The sequence below is a fragment of the Palaemon carinicauda genome, chromosome 13 (genome assembly GCF_036898095.1).
Source record: "Palaemon carinicauda isolate YSFRI2023 chromosome 13, ASM3689809v2, whole genome shotgun sequence".
Taxonomy (NCBI): domain Eukaryota; kingdom Metazoa; phylum Arthropoda; class Malacostraca; order Decapoda; family Palaemonidae; genus Palaemon; species Palaemon carinicauda.
This window is the reverse complement of record NC_090737.1, coordinates 139,641,025-139,661,873: the sequence shown is the minus strand read 5'-3', so window position 1 is coordinate 139,661,873 and position 20,849 is coordinate 139,641,025. Positions and strand designations below refer to the sequence as shown.

General features: G+C 44.0%; 1 protein-coding gene across 6 annotated transcripts in view; it reads right to left on the bottom strand.

Moving 5' to 3' along the window:
* LOC137652538 (eukaryotic translation initiation factor 4E transporter-like) overlaps window positions 1-14,455 on the bottom strand; it is a 161,543-nt gene extending 147,088 nt beyond the window's left edge. For 3 of the 6 annotated variants that reach the window (XM_068386009.1, XM_068386005.1, XM_068386007.1), the window contains exon 1: window positions 13,977-14,455. In XM_068386009.1, the coding sequence (XP_068242110.1) occupies window positions 13,977-14,034 (58 nt within the window). In that variant the 5' untranslated portion in view covers window positions 14,035-14,455. Of the gene's footprint in view, window positions 1-13,269; window positions 13,277-13,976 lie in introns of those variants that run through there. The other 3 variants (XM_068386004.1, XM_068386010.1, XM_068386008.1) reach the window with 2 other exon arrangements.
* Between the last annotated feature and the right edge of the window lie 6,394 nt (window positions 14,456-20,849).

Genomic DNA, 20,849 nt, shown 5'->3' with positions numbered 1-20,849 from the left:
GATTTCTTTAAAATTTTACCTAAGGCTAAAAAAGTATACAGTTTATGAATATAATTGTCAGGAGATTCACAACAAGTCAAAAACAGTAGCGACAATATCCTGTGAATTACTTCTCTTATTCCTTCATATCAATAAAATACAAACCTAAAATATGATTAATACATCTATACACTTCGTTGATGTCTCACAGGATTGTAAATACAGGAGAGGGGGTTCCCAGCCCCCTCGTCCCGTCCCTTTTAGTCGCCTCTTACGACATGCAGGGATATGTTGGCGCTATTCTAATTGTTTTTATGCCCCCGCGGCCATTGTTTGATGTCGGCTACCCCCCAAAATTGGGAGGAAGTGCCTTGGTATATGTATGTGTGTACATCTATACAGGTCCTCAACTTAAAAACATTTAGAGATAGGCTATGAACAAATCCAACTGAAAAACTAAATTTCTGATATTGTATCAAAAGTTCTCATGAAAACTGTAATAAAACAATATCATATAATTTAATACAGTAAACAAGATGACATTTACAGTATGAAACCAGACTATTTGTTAACTTTCTCTGCTGAGGGTCAAAGGCATGTGAGTTAGGTAAAGCCTACCCTAGGACGAATTTAACCAAATTCCACTTGCAAACAATTTGACTAGCAAACAGTTCCTTAGAATCTATCAAGTTTGAAAGACTATTTGTTTACTTTTTCAGATGAGTCGCAGGCATGCGAGTTAGGTGAAGCCTACCCTAGGACGAATTTAACCAAATTCCACTTTACAGACAGTTCCTTGGAACCTTTAAGTTTGACAGTTGAGGACTTTCTGTATCCCTACTTCATCTCCTCAATATAAATAACTTTTGGACAAAAATAGCTAAGAAAAATACCACTTTCAAAATGTCATTTGCTCCTACAAGAATAAGACCCTTGTTCTTTTTAAACTGCAGATATTACAGTAGTTGGAAATGCTGAAAAAAAGGCCCAAGGTACGTGTAATAAAGGTTTTCTTCATCCCAGGAAGAAAGCCTCTAAAGAACAGCAACTAAATCCATTCAACTTTCTACCCCTCCTCCAGCACCAAGAGAAGCAGTGGTAGTGCTGATTTAGACAAACCTACTCCCACAGTGAATAGCAGGTAAAGTATTTTTTCAGCTCTAGTATAGCCATACCTTTTTTTTTTTGCTAACAGTAATGAGAGATTTAAAAGAGAACGGGGATGAACGTTCTATTTAGACTTGTCGCACCATGAAGCTATGTACCCTTCTAATCCATTAATAAATGCAAGGCTCATTACCACCAAAATTCAAAGCTATGCTTATGCTGGAAAAATTATCAAATGGACATAAACTTTTCTTAACGGTAGATATAAGAAGGCTTTCATTACCGATATCCTCCATAATGGTTTTGTGATATCGCAATGACTTAAAAAGAAAATACTTTCACAGATTTTCCATAGAGCGGGGTCAACTTACCGCTCTATGATAGACCTCAGTAAGGCAGCGAGTTGGCAAAGGATGATTGCTTCAACACAGTAAATTATTCCGCTTTGGCCAACCTATGGGGCTGTGAGTTAACCGTGCACACACACAATAGTGACTTATTACAGTAACCTGATAAGGCTGACTAAGTATTTCTGTATACAGTATTGTCATTTAAAAATTCTTGGAATGAATTATATAGAGCACTATATAAATTACCAATATACTGTACAATAAATGTTCCAAACCACCTCTTAGCAATTTACCCTATATTTCAAAGTCTCGAATAGGAAGACTGTTGGCAGAGAACAGTGGATTGGAAAGGTAGGGGAATAACGTACTCCTGTTACCAGGTGGGGGCATTCAATACAAGAATTTACAAGAAAGCACACAGGGCGGCGAGTCGTCCCGGGGCGCAGGGCGGCGAGTCGTCCCGGGCCGCAGGGCGGCGAGTCGTCCCGGGCCGCAGGGCGGCGAGTCGTCCCGGGCCGCAGGGCGGCGAGTCGTCCCGGGCCGCAGGGCGGCGAGTCGTCCCGGGCCGCAGGGCGGCGAGTCGTCCCGGGCCGCAGGGCGGCGAGTCGTCCCGGGCCGCAGGGCGGCGAGTCGTCCCGGGCCGCAGGGCGGCGAGTCGGTCAGGAGTACAGGGTGGCGAGTCGTCCCGGCGCACAGGGCGGCGAGTCGACCCGGAGTACAGGGCGGCGAGTTGACCCGGAATACAGGGCGGCGAGTCGTCCCGAAGTACAGGGCGGCGAGTTGACCCGGAATACAGGGCGGCGAGTCATCCGCCGCACAGGGCAGCGAGTCGACCCGGAGTACAGGGCGGCGAGTCGACCCGGAGTACAGGGTGGCGAGTCGTCCTGGAGTACAGGGCGGCGAGTCGACCCGGAGTACAGGGCGGCGAGTTGACCCGGAATACAGGGCGGCGAGTCATCCCGCCGCACAGGGCGGCGAGTCGACCCGGAGTACAGGGCGGCGAGTCGACCCGGAGTACAGGGTGGCGAGTCGTCCTGGAGTACAGGGCGGCGAGTCGACCCGGAGTACAGGGCGGCGAGTTGACCCGGAATACAGGGCGGCGAGTCGTCCCGGAGTACAGGGCGGCGAGTCGTCCCGGCGCACAGGGCGGCGAGTCGTCCTGGCGCACAGGGCGGCGAGTAGTCCCGGCGCACAGGGCGGCGAGTCGTCCCGGAGTACAGTGAACCCTCGTTTATCGCGGTAGATAGGTTCCAGTCGCGGCCGCGATAGGTGAAAATCCGCGAAGTAGTGACACCATATTTACCTATTTATTCAACATGTATATTCAGACTTTTTAAACCTTCCCTTGTACGTAGTACTGTTAACAAACTACCCTTTAATGTACAGAACACTTAATGCATGTACTACAGTACCCTAAACTAAAACAGGCACAAATATTAAAGGTGATTTTATATCATGCATTTCCTAAACATGCTAAAAAGCACGATAAAAAATGGCAACCAATGTTTTGTTTACATTTATCTCTGATCATAATGTAGAAATAAACTGGAGGTAGAGCTTTGCTTATTACCCAGACATATTTCCCATACTTTTCCCTTAGAACTACATCACATCTTCCTACTTTAGATATATATATATATATATATATATATATATATATATATATATATATATATATATATATATATATATATTATATATGTGTGTGTGTGTGTATATATATATATATATATTTATATGTATACACATATACATACCTACATATATACATAAATACATGCATACATATATATATATATATTACTGTATATATATGGGTTATGGAAAAAATCCGCGAAGTGGTGAATCCGCGATGGTCGAACCGCGAAGTAGCGAGGGTTCACTGTACAGGGCCGTCCCGGAGTGCAGGGCGGCGAGTCGTCCCGGAGTGCAGGGGGGCGAGTCGTCCCGGAGTGCAGGGCGGCGAGTCGTCCCGGAGTGCAGGGCGGCGAGTCGTCCCGGAGTGCAGGGGGGCGAGTCGTCCCGGAGTGCAGGGCGGCGAGTCGTCCCGGAGTGCAGGGGGGCGAGTCGTCCCGGAGTGCAGAGGGGCGAGTCGTCCCAGGCCGCAGGGCGGCGAGTCGTCCCGGGCTGCAGGGCGGCGAGTCGTCCCGGGCCGCAGGGCGGCGAGTCGTCCCGGGCCGCAGGGCGGCGAGTCGTCCCGGGCCGCAGGGCGGCGAGTCGTCCCGGGCCGCAGGGCGGCGAGTCGTCCCGGGCCGCAGGGCGACGAGTCGTCCCGGGCCGCAGGGCGGCGAGTCATCCCGGGCCGCAGGGCGGCGAGTCGTCCTGGCGCACAGGGCGGCGAGTCGATCAGGAGTACAGGGTGGCGAGTCGTCCCGGCGTCAAAGGCCGGCGATTCGACCCGGAGTACAGGGGGGCGAGTCGACCCGGAGTACAGGGCGGAGAATCGTCCTGGCGCACAGGGCAGCGAGTCGACCCAGAGTACAGGGTGGCGAGTCGTCCCGCCGCACAGGGCGGCGAGTCGACCCGGAGTACAGGGCGGTGAGTCGTCCTGGAGCACAGGGCGGCGAGTTGACCCGGAATACAGGGCGGCGAGTCGTCCCGCCGCACAGGGCGGCGAGTCGTCCCGCCGCACAGGGCGGCGAGTCGTCCCGCCGCACAGGGCGGCGAGTCGACCCGGAGTACAGGGCGGCGAGTCGTCCCGGAGTACAGGGTGGCGAGTCGTCCCGCCGCACAGGGCGGCGAGTCGACCCGAAGTACAGGGCGGCGAGTCGTCCCGGAGTACAGGGCGGCGAGTCGTCCCGAAGTACAGGGTGGCGAGTCATCCCGCCGCACAGGGCGGCGAGTCGACCCGAAGTACAGGGCGGCGAGTCGTCCCGGAGTACAGGGTGGCGAGTCGTCCCGGAGTACAGGGTGGCGAGTCGTCCCGCCGCACAGGGCGGCGAGTCGACCCGGAGTACAGGGCGGCGAGTCGTCCTGGTGCACAGGGCAGCGAGTCGACCCTGAGTACAGGGTGGCGAGTCGTCCCGCCGCACAGGGCGGCGAGTCGACCCGGAATACAGGGCAGCGAGTCGTCCTGGAGTACAGGGCGGCGAGTCGTCCTGGCGCACAGGGCGGCGAGTCGTCCTGGCGCACAGGGCGGCGAGTCGACCCGGAGTACAGGGCGGCGAGTCGTCCCGAAGTACAGGGTGGCGAGTCGTCCCGCCGCACAGGGCGGCGAGTCGACCCGGAGTACAGGGTGGCGAGTCGTCCCGAAGTACAGGGCGGCGAGTCGACCCGGAGTACAGGGCGGAGAGTCGTCCCGGCGCACAGGGCGGCGAGTCGACCCGGAGTACAGGGCGGAGAGTCGTCCCGGAGTACAGGGCGGAGAGTCGTCCCGGCGCACAGGGCGGCGAGTCGACCCGGGGCGCAGGGCGGCGAGTCGTCCCGGGGCGCAGGGCGGAGAGTCGTCCCGGCGCACAGGGCGGCGAGTCGACCCGGAGTACAGGGCGGAGAGTCGTCCCGGCGCACAGGGCGGCGAGTCGACCCGGAGTACAGGGCGGAGAGTCGTCCCGGCGCACAGGGCGGCGAGTCGACCCGGAGTACAGGGCGGAGAGTCGTCCCGGCGCACAGGGCGGCGAGTCGACCCGGAGTACAGGGCGGAGAGTCGTCCCGGCGCACAGGGCGGCGAGTCGACCCGGAGTACAGGGCGGAGAGTCGTCCCGGAGTACAGGGCGGAGAGTCGTCCCGGCGCACAGGGCGGCGAGTCGACCCGGGGCGCAGGGCGGCGAGTCGTCCCGGGGCGCAGGGCGGCGAGTCGTCCCGGGCCGCAGGGTGGCGAGTCGTCCCGGGGCGCAGGGCGGCGAGTCGTCCCGGGGCGCAGGGCGGCGAGTCGTCCCGGGGCGCAGGGCGGCGAGTCGACCCGGGGCGCAGGGCGGCGAGTCGTCCCGGGGCGCAGGGCGGCGAGTCGTCCCGGGGCGCAGGGCGGCGAGTCGTCCCGGGGCGCAGGGCGGCGAGTCGTCCCGGGCCGCAGGGCGGAGTCGTCCCGGGGCCCAGGGCGGCGAGCGTCCCGGAGTACAGGGTGGCGAGTTATCCCGGAGTACAGGGCGGAGAGTCGTCCCGGGGCCCAGGGCGGCGAGCGTCCCGGAGTACAGGGTGGCGAGTTATCCCGGAGTACAGGGTGGCGAGTCGTCCTGGCGCACAGGGCGGCGAGTCGTCCCGGCGCACAGGGTGGCGAGTCGTCCTGGCGCACAGGGTGGCGAGTCGTCCCGGCGCACAGGGTGGCGAGTCGTCCTGGCGCACAGGGTGGCGAGTCGTCCCGGCGCACAGGGTGGCGAGTCGTCCCGGCGCACAGGGTGGCGAGTCGTCCCGGCGCACAGGGTGGCGAGTCGTCCCGGCGCACAGGGTGGCGAGTCGTCCCGGCGCACAGGGTGGCGAGTCGTCCCGGCGCACAGGGTGGCGAGTCGTCCCGGCGCACAGGGTGGCGAGTCGTCCCGGCGCACAGGGTGGCGAGTCGTCCCGGCGCACAGGGTGGCGAGTCGTCCCGGCGCACAGGGTGGCGAGTCGTCCCGGCGCACAGGGTGGCGAGTCGTCCTGGCGCACAGGGCGGCGAGTCGTCCCGGGGCGCAGGGTGGCGAGTCGTCCTGGCGCACAGGGCGGCGAGTCGTCCTGGCGCACAGGGCGGCGAGTCGTCCTGGCGCACAGGGCGGCGAGTCGTCCTGGCGCACAGGGCGGCCAGTCGTCCCGGGGCGCAGGGTAGCGAGTCGTCCTGGCGCACAGGGCGGCGAGTCGTCCCGGCGCATAGGGTGGCGAGTCGTCCCGGCGCATAGGGTGGCGAGTCGTCCTGGCACACAGGGCGGCGAGTCGTCCTGGCACACAGGGCGGCGAGTCGTCCTGGCACACAGGGCGGCGAGTCGTCCCGGGGCGCAGGGTGGCGAGTCGTCCTGGCGCACAGGGCGGCGAGTCGTCCTGGCGCACAGGGCGGCGAGTCGTCCTGGCGCACAGGGCGGCGAGTCGTCCTGGCGCACAGGGCGGCGAGTCGTCCCGGGGCCCAGGGCGGCGAGCATCCCGGAGTACAGGGTGGCGAGTCGTCCTGGCACACAGGGCGGCGAGTCGTCCCGGAGTACAGGGCGGCGAGTCGTCCTGGCACACAGGGCGGCGAGTCGTCCCGGAGTACAGGGCGGCGAGCCGTCCCGGCGCAAAGGGCTGCAAGTCGTCCTGTCGCATAGGGCAGCGAGTCGTCCCGGGGCGCAGGGTGGCGAGTCGTCCCGGGGCGCAGGGCGGCGAATCGTCCCGGAGTACAGGGTGGCGAGTTATCCCCGAGTACAGGGCGGAGAGTCGTCCCGGAGTACAGGGCGGCGAGTCGTCCTGGCGCACAGGGCGGCGAGTCGTCCCGGGGCGCAGGGTGGCGAGTCGTCCTGGCGCGCAGGGCGGCGAGTCGTCCTGGCGCGCAGGGCGGCGAGTCGTCCCGGGGCGCAGGGTGGCGAGTCGTCCTGGCGCGCAGGGCGGCGAGTCGTCCCGGGGCGCAGGGTGGCGAGTCGTCCTGGCGCGCAGGGCGGCGAGTCGTCCCGGGGCGCAGGGTGGCGAGTCGTCCCGGGGCGCAGGGTGGCGAGTCGTCCTGGCGCGCAGGGCGGCGAGTCGTCCCGGGGCGCAGGGTGGCGAGTCGTCCTGGCGCGCAGGGCGGCGAGTCGTCCTGGCGCACAGGGCGGCGAGTCGTCCTGGCACACAGGGCGGCGAGTCGTCCCGGAGTACAGGGCGGCGAGTCGTCCTGGCACACAGGGCGGCGAGTCGTCCCGGAGTACAGGGCGGCGAGCCGTCCTGTCGCATAGGGCAGCGAGTCGTCCCGGGGCGCAGGGTGGCGAGTCGTCCCGGGGCGCAGGGCGGCGAATCGTCCCGGAGTACAGGGTGGCGAGTTATCCCCGAGTACAGGGCGGAGAGTCGTCCCGGAGTACAGGGCGGCGAGTCGTCCTGGCGCACAGGGCGGCGAGTCGTCCCGGGGCGCAGGGTGGCGAGTCGTCCTGGCGCGCAGGGCGGCGAGTCGTCCTGGCGCACAGGGCGGCGAGTCGTCCCGGCGCGCAGGGCGGCGAGTTGTCCCGGGACGCAGGGCGGCGAGTCGTCCCGGGACGCAGGGCGGCGAGTCGTCCCGGGGCGCAGGGTGGCGAGTCGTCCCGGGGCGCAGGGTGGCGAGTCGTCCTGGCGCACAGGGCGGCGAGTCGTCCCGGGGCGCAGGGTGGCGAGTTGTCCTGGCGCGCAGGGCGGCGAGTCGTCCCGGGGCGCAGGGCGGCGAGTCGTCCCGGAGTACAGGGTGGCGAGTCGTCCCGGAGTACAGGGTGGCGAGTTGTCCCCGAGTACAGGGCGGAGAGTCGTCCCGGAGTACAGGGCGGAGAGTCGTCCCGGAGTACAGGGCGGTGAGTCGTCCCGGCGCGTAGGGCGGCGAGTCGTCCCGGCGCGCAGGGCGGCGAGTCGTCCCGGCGCGCAGGGCGGCGAGTCGTCCCGGCGCACAGGACGGCGAGTTGTCCCGGCGCACAGGACGGCGAGTTGTCCCGGCGCACAGGACAGCGAGTCGTCCTGGCGCACAAGGCAACAAGTCGTCCCGGAGTATCCGTTACCTAACCTCATCATATGTTAAGGTTTTACTATGCATTTGCAAATAAAGTGTTCACTGTTGAACAGTACATATATCACTCAATAGGATTATGAAAGAAAATAAAAGAAACTTTTGTAGAAAATTATTATCACTTGAAGCAAAAAGCTCTAAATGTACTCCACACAGTCATTGTTTACATTTTTATGTGGGTTCAAGCCCAGAGTCTGAAAAGTTGGCATTGGCATCGTTGAAATTTCATTCAATGAAAAAGTGTACAGTATTATGTGCCTTGCTTTGTTGTTTGAAAAGAGTACAGTTATTAGCATTTACTGTTTACACACCGTAAGGGTGTCAGGAATACTGAATAACCATCAATTCCTTAAAGATTCACATTAATATTTTACTGTTTTTGCATCGTTTTATTTTGTATGATCCTGCCTGGGTGGTAAATTATGATACCACCCTATAGTATATATCTGAGATAAAGCTGTAAAAATCAAAGAATTTTGAGCAGAGTCCAGTGTTCAAGTCAGCAAAAATCACAAGTTATAAGGTACAGGGTACTTGAAAATTTTTGCTAGGAAAGGGTAGAAGAGCCTCTTTAGCTATGATTGTAGCTTAGCTAGTAATAATAATAATATGCAATTCTCTCTCTGCCATAGTCTCCCACTTTCTTGGGTTAGAGTTCTCTTACTTGAGGGTACAATGGGGCAAACTATTCAGTTTCCTGTTTTCATTTCCTTACAAGACTAATTTTCCCTGTTGGAGCCCTTGGGCTTATAGCGTCAGGCTTTTCCGACTAAGGTTGTAGCTTAGCTACCAGTAATAATAATAATAATAATAATAATAATAATAATAATAATAATAATAATAATAATAATAAGGGAGAGATCCACATCTTCTGATGTGGTTGTCAGTAAGTGGATAGGACAAATGCAGATGAACTAGTAATAATAATAATAATAATAATAATAATAATAATAATAATAATAAATAATAATAAATAATAATATGAACTCATGGTAAAACCTGAACTGCCTATGGGATATAGCAAACATTGGCATTAGATTTTATCTGTTTCTTGTCAAAAGTTGAAAATATTTCGATGGTTGTGGATTATCCTAAATATTTTGTAGTTAAATTCATGAAATATTCCACCAACTATTGAAGCATTAAAAGATGTGTTCAGAATTCATAGTTTGCCTTTTATTATAAAGTAAATTATCCTGACCAACAGTGATAAAGATTAATTTTGAAGCAAATGACAGTACAAAAAATAAAAAAGATAAATAAATAAATAAATAAAACTTGGTGGCTTCAAGCAAATGGACAGGCGAGAAAGCAGAGCATACCATATTAAAAAATAATCTAAATCTACTGTATCCTACAGTGAGACTTTATAAAAAGCTGCAGGTAGATATTAAACATGTACAAATATACTACACACCATATGATGTAATAGAAGAAAATCCTGATGAATCGTTGCTTTAAAAGAAAGATTAGAAAACACTCGCTAGTTTACAACTTATGCAAAGATACCGGTATTTGTTTTGCCGAGGCGAACAGGTAGTAAAATATTGTCAACTACATTCCCAGCTTGGATAAGACAGGATATATATATCATATATATATTATATATATTATTATCATTATTATTATTAGCTAAGCTACAACCCTAGTTGGAAAAGCAACGTGCTGTAAGCCCCAGGGCTCCTACCGGGAAAAATAGCCTAGTGAGGAAAGGAAATAAGGAAATTAAATAAACTACATGAGTAGTAATTAACAATTAAAATATTTTAAGAACTGTAACATTAAAATAAATCTTTCATATATAAACTATAAACACTTGAAGACAAGAGGAAGAGAAATAAGAGAATAGTGTGCCCGATGTACCCTCAAGCAAGAGAACTCTACCCCAAGACAGTGGAAGACCATAGTACAGAGGGTATGTCCCTACCCAAGACTAAAAAATCCCTAAGTTCTGGTATTGTATAACAATGATATTGTCAAGAACAAAATGGCAACAAGAGACTCAAGGATAACAGTAAGAGAAGTTTAAATTTTGGCCCACAAAGAAACAAGTACACAAATCGGTCAAGTAACGACTCTTACCATGATTCATTTGGAAATAAAAGTCTAAGCAAGTGACAACATACAAATAAACTGACAAGAAAGTAAACAGTACTACAATGACAAGAGGTCATTTGTTGACATTTAGGAAGGTCATGGTGAATAACCATGAAAGTGATATCATCAAGCAATTTTGGGATCTTTCTTCTATCTCATTACCCAATTTTTTCAAGCAATTAAAAATCCATAAATTTGAATGCTAAATTTCCCATATGGTCCATGCATTTTAAAGACCCCTATTTAATTCCTCAATGAGGGTCGTATATGCAAATATTTGTAAATTCTTATGGGAAATTCAACCTTTTTAGGTAATCTAAACAAATCAAAAGTCTCTCTCCATTACTCGTGCCTGTAATTAGTGCATGATCAGAATGCTTATAAAAACCAGCATGGTACAAATTTATTACATTGTGCATTATTTATTGTTTACCAAGTGAAATGGTATATAGGTCAAGGAAGGGAAGGGGGGGGGGGAAGTTGCACAAGGGTAAAGCCTCCCTGGTAAGTAAAGTAATTGTTCATTACTTCTCTTGTGTTTATTTAGTTTCCTAAATATTTTAATTTAACTTATTTCCTTTCCTCACTGGGCTATTTTTCCTATTGGAGCCCTTTGGCTTATAGCAGCTGCTTTTCCAATTAGGGTTGTAGCTTAGCTAGTAATAATAACCAAAATAATAATAATAATAATAATAATAATAATAACTCGACCCCTTACTTAGGTTACTATACACCCCTAAGCTAGGGTATTAATTTTCATTAAACTGGTTTTGGTATGATTTAACCATATGTGCCAATAGTGCATTAATGGATAGATTTATTTTGACTTTTCTAGCATACCGACATCGAAAGTCATGGTGTAATACATGCATTATCGTTTCTCAGTTCAACAATCTAAAACATACTTTGGGGTTCTCTGAAAATAGTTTTATTTGTTGGAAAACAGAAGAAAAGTTGTTTTCACCAACAATGATAGTAAGAAATGCAAAAATACAAGATTCTCAGTTGGAAAACGATGTAATACTATACCGGTATGGCCTTAATTGGTGCATACATGTATGCATGAATGTGAATAATGATATATATACTATATATGTACTGTATATATACATTATGGATGAAAATCAACATCATGATGCTCAAATATAAATTTATACCTCAAACTTGATTGATTGATTTAAAGTTTTCTGGCATCCTGACATCTAAGGTCATTGACACCGCCTCATACTTGGGATCGAACCCTATATATACATATAAAATTTATACAGTACAGATTTTTCTGTATATTTAATACATATACTGTACATATGTACCAATTTAGGAGCCTTTGTATATTAGCGGCCAGTTCATCCCGTGTGCATTAAAAATGTACACTAACGTAAGATTCGCCCCCTAACCTAACCTACAAGCCTTGTCCTTACCTACGTGTCTAAAAAGGGGGATAATTTCCCTCTAAAACCCGCCTAAACTGCCGTATTTTTAGTCGGCCGTCATCATACATACAGGATAAGTGGCCTCTGTCATACATACACCCACTAATTCATATTATACATATATATACAGTATACACATACACAAATATACCATTGTGTAAACAATAATAAATGATTTAAAATAATTATAGTCGTAAATGCATATAAACAAAATTGTCCAGTTTGGAATAACAAGATACGGCAAAATATCAAAATATCCTACAATTTAATCCTTATGTACCCAAATTTGGCCTTTTCCTAAAAGTCAATCGCTAACCCGACTTAGTTAACGGAAGTTCAGGTAAAAATCTCTACACGTTAACGACTACCGGTAAATATCGATATCGCTCATTCCACCTAACCCAACCTAGTATGAGTGTTGCTAGTATAATGTTAGGTTTCCATATAGTTCCAGTCAAGGCTTTCTAATAGAAAATACAGTTTTATCTATAGGAAAACTCGTGATTTCTTTTAAATTTACTTTTGGAGCCGATATAGTTACTAAAACATACCTTAATATAATGTTATCAACTTATGCTCTAGGCTACCCTAAGATGACCCTCGGCTACCCTAAATATGTCCCACAAATAAATCAAGACGAAAACCATACGTAGCTCACCCTAAGCTATAGGCCTTTTGTGCCACTAAGGTCAGATAGCCCTGGCAATTTGCCAAGATGTACCATAAGCCTATCTGTCAAATTCGGAGAAATTTAAAGAGAAAATTACATATATAGAGTGTTAATTCAACAAATGTTTAGGTATAGGGATAAAAACAGCTGCTATATTAATTCCTACATCCTCCAAAGACGTAAAAACAGCTGTACTAGGCCTATATGCTTTCGGTAAGGTAGCAGCTGCATGTAGGCCTACCGTACGTAAATTACCTATATAGGCGGTCATCATTCAACAAATATATAGGCATAGGCATAAAACAGCTGCTAAAATCAATTCATGCATTCTCTAAACACGTAAAAACAGCTGTACTAGGCCTATAGGCTTACGGTAGTGTAGCAGCTGCATATAGGCCTACCCTACGTAAATCACGTATATAGACGGTCATAATTCAACAAATATATAGGCATAGGCATAAAACAGCTGCTAAAATCAATTCCTACATTCTCTAAACACGTAAAAACAGCTGTACTAGGCCTATAGGCTTACGGTAGTGTAGCAGCTGCATGTAGGCCTACCATACGTAAATCAAGTATATAGACAGTGATAATTCAACAAATATATAGGCATAGGCATAAAACAGCTGCTAAAATCAATTCCTACATTCTCTAAACACGTAAAAACAGCTGCACATAGGCCTATAAGCTTACGGTAAGGTAGCAGCTGCACGTAGGCCTACAGTACGTTATAGAATGCCACAGCCTAAAACTAAAATATTATACATTAGTAAAATGAATTATATTATTCATTTCAAACAACTTGACCTAAAAATGCCTTCTAATTTGTCCCTGGCCAATCTGGCATTGACACTTTCACAGAATACGATATCGAATCTGACACTGGAAAAACGATTGTAAAAACCGAATGCAAATCTAAATCCTGTCATTAACATGATTAATATAACGTTAATTACATTATCTAGTGATTTCGGTTAATGAAATCACGATAAAAATACGAAAAAACTGGAAAATCTGGAAAGAGAAAATTGAGTTTCTCACCCTCGTCCACAGCTGACACTGGAAAAACGATTGTAAAAACCGAATGCAAATCTAAATCCTGTCATTAACATGATTAATATAATGTTAATTACATTAACTATTGATTTAAGTTAATGAAATCACGATAAAAATACGAAAAAACTGGAAAATCTGGAAAGAGAAAATTGAGTTTCTCACCCTCGTCCACAGCTGACACTGGAAAAACGATTGTAAAAACCGAATGCAAATCTAAATCCTGTCATTAACATGATTAACATAACGTTAATTACATTATCTAGTGATTTCGGTTAATGAAATTACGATAAAAATACGAAAAACTGGAAAATCTGGAAAGAGAAAATTGAGTTTCTCACCCTCGTCCACAGCTGACACTGGAAAAACGATTGTAAAAACCGAATGCAAATCTAAATCCTGTCATTAACATGATCAACATAACGTTAATTACATTATCTATTGATTTCTGTTAATGAAATCACGATAAAAATACGAAAAAACTGGAAAATCTGGAAAGAGAAAATTGAGTTTCTCACCCTCGTCCACAGCTGACACTGGAAAAACGATCGTAAAAACCGAATGTTAAATTAAATCCTGTCATTAACATGATTAACATAACGTTAATTACATTATCTAGTGATTTCGGTTAATGAAATTACGATCAAAATACGAAAAAACTGGAAAATCTGGAAAGAGAAAATTGAGTTTCTCACCCTCGTCCACAGCAGTTCCAACCTCCATCTCCATCTCTTGCTCGGGATTCGATGACATGACCTTTTATGACCTCGATGACCTTAATTCAGGACAGAATACACACAATACTCTATCTATTCTATGACAAAAATCCTCGAGGAATAATAAAAAGATGTATTCTAAAGTATTCTAATAAACTTTCTCACACAATTGATACTCTATGTTGATCGGCACACACACAAACACGCATAGTTAAGCCATTTATTTCCTATTTATTTCCGATTCTTTATATTAGACGCTCTTGATTTAGACATTTAGACTTTCCTGGATAACCACTTAAACGCTAGTCTACACACAAACGGAGAATAGGACACCCGGGTGTCCAATATTGGGCAAATGAAGTCACATAAACAACGGACACTGATGCAAAAATAGAAATATGGCGCTAGAGTCCCGGATGACGAAGATGGAGCTCTAGTGGTAGGCTCTGGAAGGAGAGGTGTCCTCTCTCTCACTCTCCCTCCCTCTCTCTCTCTCACTCTCTCCCTCAAGGGCGCTAGCTTTGAATGGAAATGTAGGATAATTTAGGATATTTTGACGTCTACTGTGTTTATTCTAGGATTTTCCATAGTCTAATATTGATGGCATTTTCTCTAGGGGTCCTCTCTCTCTCTCTCTCCCTCCCTCTCCCTCTCTCTCACTCACACTCTCTCCCGCAAGGGCGCCAGCTTTGAATCGTAGGATAATTTAGGATATTTCGATGTCTACTGTGAATATTCTATAATATTGATGGCATTTTCTCTAGGTGTCCTCTCTCTCTCTCTCCCTCCCTCTCTCCCTCTCACTCTCTCTCTCTCCCTCAAGGGCGCCAACTTTGAATGGAAATGTAGGATAATTTAGGACATTTCGATGTCTACTGTGTCTAATATAGGATTTTTCATGGTCTAATATTGATGGCATTTTCTCTAGGTGTCCTCTCTCTCTCTCTCTCCCTCCCTCTCTCTCTCACTCACTCTCACTCACACTCTCTCCCTTTGAATGGAAATGTAGGATAATTTAGGACATTTCGACGTCTACTGTGTCTATTCTAGGATTTTCCATGGTCTAATATTAATGGAAGGAGAGGTGTCCTCTCTCTCTCTCTCTCTCTCTCTCTCTCTCTCTCTCTCTCTCCCTCACTCTCTCTCTCTCTCACTCACACTCTTTGAATGGAAATGTAGGATAATTTAGGACATTTCCACGTCTACTGTGTCTATAATAGGATTTTTCATGGTCTAATACTGATGGCATTTTCTCTTTCGTTCTTGTGTGATAATGGCGCCATATTTGAAACGTCTAACGAAATTTAGGAGAATTTGGGACATTTCGTCGTCTACTATGTCTATTTTAGGATTATCCATTGTCTATTTTAGGGATCTTTTCGTGTCTATAATATACAGGATAGTTTTTCTTTCATTCCTGTGTGATAATGGCACCATATTTGAAAAGTCTAACGAAATTTAGGATAATTTGGGACATTTTGGCGTCTACCGTGTCTATTTTAGGATTATCCATTGTCTATTTTAGGGATTTTCCATGTCTATAATATACAGGATAGTTTTTCTTTCATTCCTGTGTGATAATGGCACCATATTTGAAAAGTCTAACGAAATTTAGGAGAATTTGGGACATTTTGGCGTCTACCGTGTCTATTTTAGGATTATCCATTGTCTATTTTAGGGATTTTCCGTGTCTATAATATACAGGATAGTTTTTCTTTCATTCCTGTGTGATAATGGCACCATATTTGAAACGTCTAACGAAATTTAGGAGAATTTGGGACATTTTAACGTCTACTGTGTCTATTTTCGGATTATCTATTGTCTATTTTAGGCATTTTTTTCATAACATGTAGGGAACTTTCTCTTTCGTTCTTGTGTAACAATGGCGCCATATTTGAAATATAAACGTCTAAGTCTATCGAAATTTAGGACAATTTAGGCCATATCGTCTACTGTCTAAATAGGATTCCCCCATGTCCTTTTATGGATTTCTTATGCCTATGATATTTAGGACACTTCAATACAGCAAATTGTTATATGTTGAACAGGCTGATATAAGTCTGTTTATAGTTTATATAAGAAATATCTGTTTTAATATTGTTACTGTTTTGAAAATATTATATCTTAATATTACTTTTCATATAGTTTATCTATTTCATTATTTCCTTTCCTCACTGGGCTATTTTTCCCTGCTGGACCCCTTGGGCTTATAGCATCCTGTTTTTCCATCTAGGGTTGTAGCTTAGCTAATAATAACAACAACAACAACAACAACAATAATAATAATAATAATAATAATAATAATAATAATAATAATAATAATAAAATAATACTGATAACAACAATAATAATAATAATAATAATAATAATAATAATAATAATAATAATAATAATAATAATAATAATAATAATAACAACAACAACAACAACAACAATAATAATAATAATAATAATAATAATAATAATAATAATAATAATAATAATAATAATATAGTAAAAACTGCTGGTTATCATCTCAGACACAATGCTTTTATAAAAAAAAATGTATCTGGATGAATATTCTGTAAAGAAACTGTGTAATTACCAAATCTGACTATTGTAACTCCTCCATCTACTACAATTTACCAAAAATACAATTTGAGAAATTAAAAAACATAATAAACAGAGGAACAAGTTGCCCCACTTAGAGAAATGATCACTCCTGTACCAATTGATTTACATTGGCTGCATATTAAAGCGAGAATTGAATTGAAAATATGTACAATAACCCACCAAGTTATCAGAACCATCTTAATATGCCATTTCAACAGCCTTTAGAGTAGGCAAAATGGACATTTGGTCAGTATCAGAGACGGAACTATAAATAAATGTTAACATAAGACACATGGGTGGCAAACATAGGCTATCTGAACCAAGAACAAATAGTAAATTTGGTGAAAGGGCTTTTAGCTACTGTCCGCCTAGACATTTTAATAAACTGCCAACTGAAATGAAGGACCTAAAGGGAGCAATTGAATTTAAGAAGAAACTAAAGACATTACTTTTCACAAGATCATATGATTTGGAAGATGCTACAATCAAAGAATTGTATAAGTTATAATGAAAATGTTTCGTTAGATGATTAATAAACTGCCAACTGAAATGAAGGACCTAAAGGGAGCAATTGAAGTTAAGAAGAAACTAAAGACATTACTTTTCACAAGATCATATGATTTGGAAGATGTTACAATGAAAGAATTGTATAAGTTATAATGAAAATGTTTCGTTAGATGATTAATAAACTGCCAACTGAAATGAAGGACCTAAAGGGAGCAATTGAAGTTAAGAAGAAACTAAAGACATTACTTTTCACAAGATCATATGATTTGGAAGATGTTACAATGAAAGAATTGTATAAGTTATAATGAAAATGTTTCGTTAGATGATTAATAAACTGCCAACTGAAATGAAGGACCTAAAGGGAGCAATTGAACTTAAGAAGAAACTAAAGACATTACTTTTCACAAGATCATATGATTTGGAAGATGCTACAATCAAAGAATTGTATAAGTTATAATGAAAATACTTTCGTTAGATGATTAATAGACTGCCAACTGAAATGAAGGTCCTAAAGGGACCAATTGAATTTAAGATGAAACTAAAGACATTACTTTTCACAAGATCATATGATTTGGCAGATGCTACAATCAAAGAATTGTATAAGTTATAATGAAAATACTTTCGTTAGATGATTAATATACTGCCAACTGAAATGAAGGACCTAAAGGGAGCAATTGAACTTAAGAGGAAACTAAAGACATTACTTTTCACAAGATCATATGATTTGGAAGATGCTACAATCAAAGAATTGTATAAGTTATAATGAAAATACTTTCGTTAGATGATTAATAAACTGCCAACTGAAATGAAGGACCTAAAGGGACCAATTGAATTTAAGAAGAAACTAAAGATTTGAGCTGGCGATGTTCTCTTCATACAATTATTTATATTTAAATTAGCTGCCATTTTAGCATCTTAATCACCAAACATCGCAAGCACACTTCACTTCTAAAGATAGATGTAGATCTTAGAATATCAAAATATCACAGGAAGAATAAATATATGATTTTCTTGTGTGTTTATGAGTGTAATGATAATATGATTTCCCCATGAAATGGAGTTATTTCACTCGTTGATTCGTATAATGGCACTTTTGATAGTTCTAGTCTTTGCGATCTCTTGTTATAACTACTCGTTTGCTTGTAGCTTAAATAGTTCCTTTTGGCAAAATCCGTTTATAATAATAGTCATTAATACGATTTTTATATTTTTTTCAATATCGATGTGCTGGTAAACTACTTTTAATTGAAATAAATAATACTGTTTTAGATTCCATGAGCTGATAACTGAATTGTAATACAGGCTTTCAAGAAGAAATTTTAGATTTTCTTGTTTTTAAGTGCTTTAATAATGTGGTTTTGATAATAAACCTGCAATATGTTGTGTGAGACGCGAAATACCTAAGAATTTATGTAATAAACTGATCTTATTAAGTCCTATAGTGAGTAAGGTTCCATCCAATGTGTGATAGGACTAGGAATGTAGCCCTTAAAGTAAAGTAATATGTGGATTTGTTTTTTTATATAAACCCCAGACGTGTCTAATTTATAACTGAAAATGATTAAAATGTTCACCAAAAAGTATATAAATTATTGTTTTTGAGTGACTACAAATTAAAATCAAGATGTGTGATGTTGTAAATTGTTAAATTAAATGGATTTGTTTATAGAAAAATGCAATTAAATGAGATTATACAGTAAATATTGTGATTGTAAAGAATATGTAATTTAACTTTTTAATAAAAAGATAAAAAAAATTATAACTAAACTAACAATCTGAAGTTAATATGAAGTTTGATAAAATTCTGAGACAGGATTTCTCGCCTAGCAGCTAAAGAGTTACACCAAAATAGCCTCTACTGTCTTGCAAATGATTAACTATGAGGCAAACCTAATTAGGCCTACACCTACTAACTTTGTATATTCTACATTATGAGAGTAGGTTGTGGGCCTATTGCTTAATGTACTACAAAATCAAAAGTGAAATAATTGCAATGCATTTTCTGGCTACTCGAGTCTAGAGTATAAAGCCTGGTTGACTAAGAATGAATAGCTGTAGTTGTTTCAACAGTAAAGATTGTAGTTTTGAATTTCTTATTGCTTCATATAATAGGAATTATTAGTTATATAATGCATGTATTGAAGGCTCACTAGCTCAAACTATTAGATAGCTATTATTGAGAAATAAAATCCTAGATATTAAAACAGCTTTAGACCAAATAATGGTACTATATGTTTCACAAGAAAGGTTGAATTATACTTACACTATTCTACGTCAACTTTGGCAGGGGCAATTGGACTTAAACCTGTCGTATGTGGTAGGAATATCATTGCTGTACCCACCTAGAGGTCCAGATTATATATTCCTGAATTTTCTGTTTCTTTTGGTGGTTGTTAAGTTAACAACCGTGAGTAGTTTCCAGTCAGAGACGTTACATGTAACATGGCTGACTTTTTCAAATTCTGCCAATCAGTTTTGAACTTTTCTCGTCCACCTCTAAATCTATTTATTACATTGGCTACAATAATCTATCTTCTGCCTCTTTGATATTTTTTGAAGAAGGCTATATATGTTTTATTGGTGATAATAAACCTAATTTTCGTAATGGTATGGATAATTTTGGTTCTCTCATTTCAAACGACCATGCCAAGTCGTTTAAGTGTAGGGTAATCTCAGCAGTGGAAATATATATATATATATTATATATATATATATATATATATATATATATATATATATATATATAGATATATATATATATATATATATATATATATATATATATACTGCAACCCGTCAAACTACTTCTCTCCCTTATTATTATTATTATTATTATTATTATTATTATTATTATTATTATTATTATTATTATCATTATCACTTGCTAAGCTACAACCCTTGTTGGAAAATCACGATGCTATAAGCCCAGGGGCCCCAACAGGGAAAATAGCTCAGTGAGGAAAGGAAATAAGGAAAAAATAAAATATTTCAAGAACAGTAACATTAAAATAAATATTTCCCATATAAGCTATAAAAACTTTAACAAAACAATAAGAAGAGGAATTAGATAGAATAGTGTGCCCGAGTGTACCCTCAAGCAAGAGAACTCTAACCCAAGAGAGTGGAAGACCATGGTACGGAGGCTATGACACTACCCAAGACTAGAGAACAATGGTTTGATTTTGGAGTGTCCTTCTCCTAGAAGAGCTGCTTACCATAGCTAAAGAGTCTCTTCTACCTTACCCAAGAGGAAAGTAGCCACTGAACAATTACAGTGCAGTAGTTAACCCCTTGGGCGAAGAAGATTGTTTGGTAATCTCAGTGTTGTCAGGTGTATGAGGACAGAGGAGAATCTGTAATGAATAGGCCATACTATTCAGTGCAAGTGTAGGCAAAGGGAAAGTGAACCGTAACCAGAGAGAAGGATCCAATGAAGTACTGTCTGGCCAGTCAAAGGACCCCCATAACTCTCTTGCGGTAGTATCTCAACGGGTGGCTCCAACATACTGGGCGTGATCGGAAAGATTATATATATATATATATATATATATATATATATATATATATATATATATATATATATATATATATATATATATACAGTATATATATATATATATATATATATATATATATATATATATATATATATATATATATACAGTATATATATATATATACAGTATATATATATATATATATATATATATACTGTATATATATATATATATATATATATATATATATATATAT